Source organism: Glycine soja, chromosome 2 (genome assembly GCF_004193775.1).
Source record: "Glycine soja cultivar W05 chromosome 2, ASM419377v2, whole genome shotgun sequence".
Lineage (NCBI taxonomy): Eukaryota > Viridiplantae > Streptophyta > Magnoliopsida > Fabales > Fabaceae > Glycine > Glycine soja.
The window spans coordinates 10,474,772-10,478,429 of NC_041003.1; the positions used below are offsets into that span (position 1 = coordinate 10,474,772).

At 33.6% G+C, this 3,658-nt stretch overlaps 1 protein-coding gene across 1 annotated transcript; it reads right to left on the reverse strand.

Moving 5' to 3' along the window:
* Positions 1–988: 988 nt before the first annotated feature.
* On the reverse strand, positions 989–3,323 carry LOC114386648 (expansin-A10-like). The gene is made up of 4 exons (XM_028346687.1): positions 3,187–3,323; positions 2,927–3,064; positions 2,507–2,819; positions 989–1,876 (listed from the first exon to the last, which is right to left on the reverse strand). The coding sequence occupies exons 2-4, from the start codon at positions 3,057–3,059 to the stop codon at positions 1,570–1,572; spliced, it is 753 nt and encodes a 250-aa protein (XP_028202488.1). The 5' UTR covers positions 3,060–3,064; positions 3,187–3,323; the 3' UTR covers positions 989–1,569.
* Between the last annotated feature and the right edge of the window lie 335 nt (positions 3,324–3,658).

Consider the following 3,658-nt stretch of genomic DNA (forward strand, 5'->3'; position numbering starts at 1 on the left):
TTAACCTTCTAGTTTATCATTGAAAAAAGAACTTTGATTAATTTAAAATTAGATCGAAAGATAAGTAAAATTTAACTACAAATTATTTTTAAATTTTTATTTTATATATTTAGAGGGAAGGAGGGTTTCGGAAGCTACGCTTCTACGTTGGTTAGTTGTCATTTTAACCATTCGACGAGTTTAAAAGCCCATACAAACATTTGCAAAATTTAATGACCTTAAATATCTGGAGATTTTGTTGCTTTTAAAAATTAGATATAATATTTGAAGCCATTATTAAAATAAAAATATATATACAGTTAATCTTTACAAACATTAAAAATGAGCTAAGTTGGTTGCTAGTCTAACCGTTCACGGCGTTTAAAAGTTCATACGAAACATTTACATCATTTTAAAAGTTAGATTTTATTTATTTATTCTGGTTTTAAAAGTTAGATACTCTGTAATATTTGAAACAATGTAAACCAAAAAAACAATTGAAACTATTCTAAACATTAATTATCTGTAGTTAGCAATAGCATTCAAACGTGTACGGTGTAAGGTTGTTTTAATTTTGTGTGCATCTTTCAGAGGAAAAAACAAGACTTAAATATGATTTATTTTTTAAACTAAAATTTAAATATGACTTATTTAATTGACATATGTTTTGTTACGACTTGGTATGACTTTCCATAAGTTAATTTTTAAATAAATCTAAATAGATTAGAGCTAAGCCTTCAAATAGATAAAAATTAACATTATCATTCTTCTCAAGTTAATTTTACTTTATTTCGTGCAAAACCACCATTGAAATAATTTCTATCATCTAACATTTACAAAAGTTAAAAGTTTTAAATGCTTATACTTTTATATTATAAAGTAAATACTTTTGTTGATACAAAAAGAATTGGACGTCAATTTAGACAATCTTACCCTTCTTAATTTAGGTTTTTTTTTTATTTCATCAACCTAACAGAATAATTGCCAGAATAAATTTGAGACGAGCAAATAGTAATAGTAAATTACTGCAACTTTCGATTAAAGGCAGAAATAGGAAAATTTACACTTCCAGTAGTACAACCAAAGACATAGCCATAGCTGCTTACAAAGGATATGAGTAAGCAAACAATGCTTCTAAATAATCCCATTAGGGAACAAAAAAAAACAAAAACTTCTCCTATACTAATGGCGGGTGGTGCAACAGTCCACCTCCTCCAATTTAATAGGTCACAGATATAAAAATTCCCTCTCTACCAGCTTTCAGCAGCAAAAAGGTTGAAAAAGCTTTCAAAAATGAAAATAAAAATACCCCAATAATAAAAAAAGGCCCCAAGAATTAGGAACCCCCATTTGACCCAATAAAAAATGATCAAGAGCCAATTTAAAATAAGCCCTTAACCATTTTGCGATCCAATTTGACCCCACCCCCTCCTCCTCCACCAAGTAGCATACTATATTAATACCTTAGTATACTAGTCTTTTTTTTGGAGTCATATACTAACACTTAAATTGAGAAATTATAGCATATACTATATGTAGTGTATCTAAATATTTGGAACTTCAACTTGTGAACAATTATTAAGGCCCTCTCTAGCGGAATTGAGCACCAGTGTAGGTTTGGCCAAAGGACCAACCAGCAGGGGCAACATTGTAGGACACAGCTGTACGGCCATCACTGGTTGTGACCTTGAATGAGAGGCTTTGGCCATTGAGATAGTTGTTGCTTTGCCAATTTTGACCCCAGTTTCTGGACATTGGCATCCACCCTGTTCTTGACCCCTTGATGGCCACACCATGAACATCCCCAGCACCTCCTACGTTTGTTATGAGGACCAAGTTGAAGTAGGAGTGGCCATTGATTGTGAACCTTATGCCTCCCCTTCTCCTGCAGGGTACCCTACACAAATATACACAAAGGAAAAATTAGCATGGTGCTCTTGTTGCTTGCTTGGATCAGCACAAATGGAGATTTTGCATAAAAAAATTCTTGATTTGTTTACTTTTGAGACAGATTTTTTTTTTTACCCATTGTGTTCATAAAAAAAGCACTTAAAAAATACTCACTATTTAGTTTCCCATACATTTACTTTAGTTTTATAAAATAGTAAAATAATTAGTTGCCAAAAATAAGCTAAAAATTGATTAAAATCTCTCATAAAAAATTATGCAAAGAAATATTAGCTCACCTTTTAAAAAAGAAAAAAAGGGTAACTTTTTATTTGTATCAGTTAAAAATTAAAAATTTGGTTCTACACATAAAAAAATACAAATTTTAGCATAAAGTTATATTAATTAACCCCATTAAGCCAAAAACAGTGGTTTCACTGTAAATTTACCAACTCTAAGAAGAAAGTTGCATCATTTACCACTTGGATAGAAAGCAGGGAAACTCCCAAAAGCTTTGAGTTAAAAAAAAAAAAAAAACTTTTAAAAAGTTGAAAGTGACAAGAGGGAGCAAGGTAGCCCAATTTGCTAAAACTCTTTTAAGAGTGCAAAAAAATGAAAAGACAACTAATTAATTACTCACCTTCTGTAGGAAACAGGCACAATTCCTGCTCTGTATTGTGCAATGCGAAGGAAAACAGGTTGAGAGAGGTCAAAATGGTGCATTGGAGGGTTGCACCACCCTCCTGCATTGTTTGGTAAAGCATTGTTTGGAGGACAGAAATTGGTGGCAGTGACCATAATGGAGCCAGGGAGGCACCACCTATGGTCATTCACACACCTTATCTCATAGCATGAGCCACAACTAAGACCATTGTTGAACAAAGCAGTGCTCAAAGCAGCAGTATTTGTTCCATAACCTTGGCTGTAGAGGTTTCCATATCCACATGCCCCACCTAAACAAATTTCATCACCAAACAAGTTATTCAAAAGGGTCATAAGATTATCCAAAATAAACCCACATTTTATAATAAAAATGGGAACTTTTTTTTTTGTTGCTTACCCATTGTTCCTGAGGCATCACTTCCTCCATAGAAGGTGGCATGTGCATTAACCCAGCCACCACCATATCCGTAGCCATAGGCAGAGGAGAACATTGAGAGAAGCCCCACCAAGAGCAAACAAATTTGAGCCATTTTTCCTGAAAAATAAAGTAATAATAATGATAATCAGTCATTTAATTTCCTTCTAATTGCAACATTTTAGCTAACAATGTGCACATAGGAGTACTTCTTCACATATGAAATGAAATTTTGCAATTACTTTTGATGAAGAAGCCTTTTCAATTGGAGAAGTGGTGAGAGGACAATGTGGAGTAGATGAGTGTGAAGAAAAACTGAAGGGGGGTGCCACTAAATTTATAGACCTTGGAAACCACCACAAGCAATAGGTCACAAGTTTAACTAACGCTTTTAAAATCTGTTTTGTTGGGACCAAAAACCGCAAAAGGGTATACTATAATAAGCGGTTTGAGAAAAAAGGCATTGAAATTGAAACAGTGCAAATTGAGAAAGGGGTCCACGTTTGAAGCTGTTTTTGTAGAGGAATACGTGTGGTTTTGTAGCTTTCATGGCTGGAAAATCTACAAAATCCATGTGGGCCATAGCGGTTTTAACTTGGATCTTTAACTAGCTGCCACTGCCACTGCCACATGCAAGCATCTTCTGTTTGCCGCAAATACCCCTTTGCACTCTCTTTCTACGTTTTTTCAACTCTTTTTCCTGTTCTTTTTTCA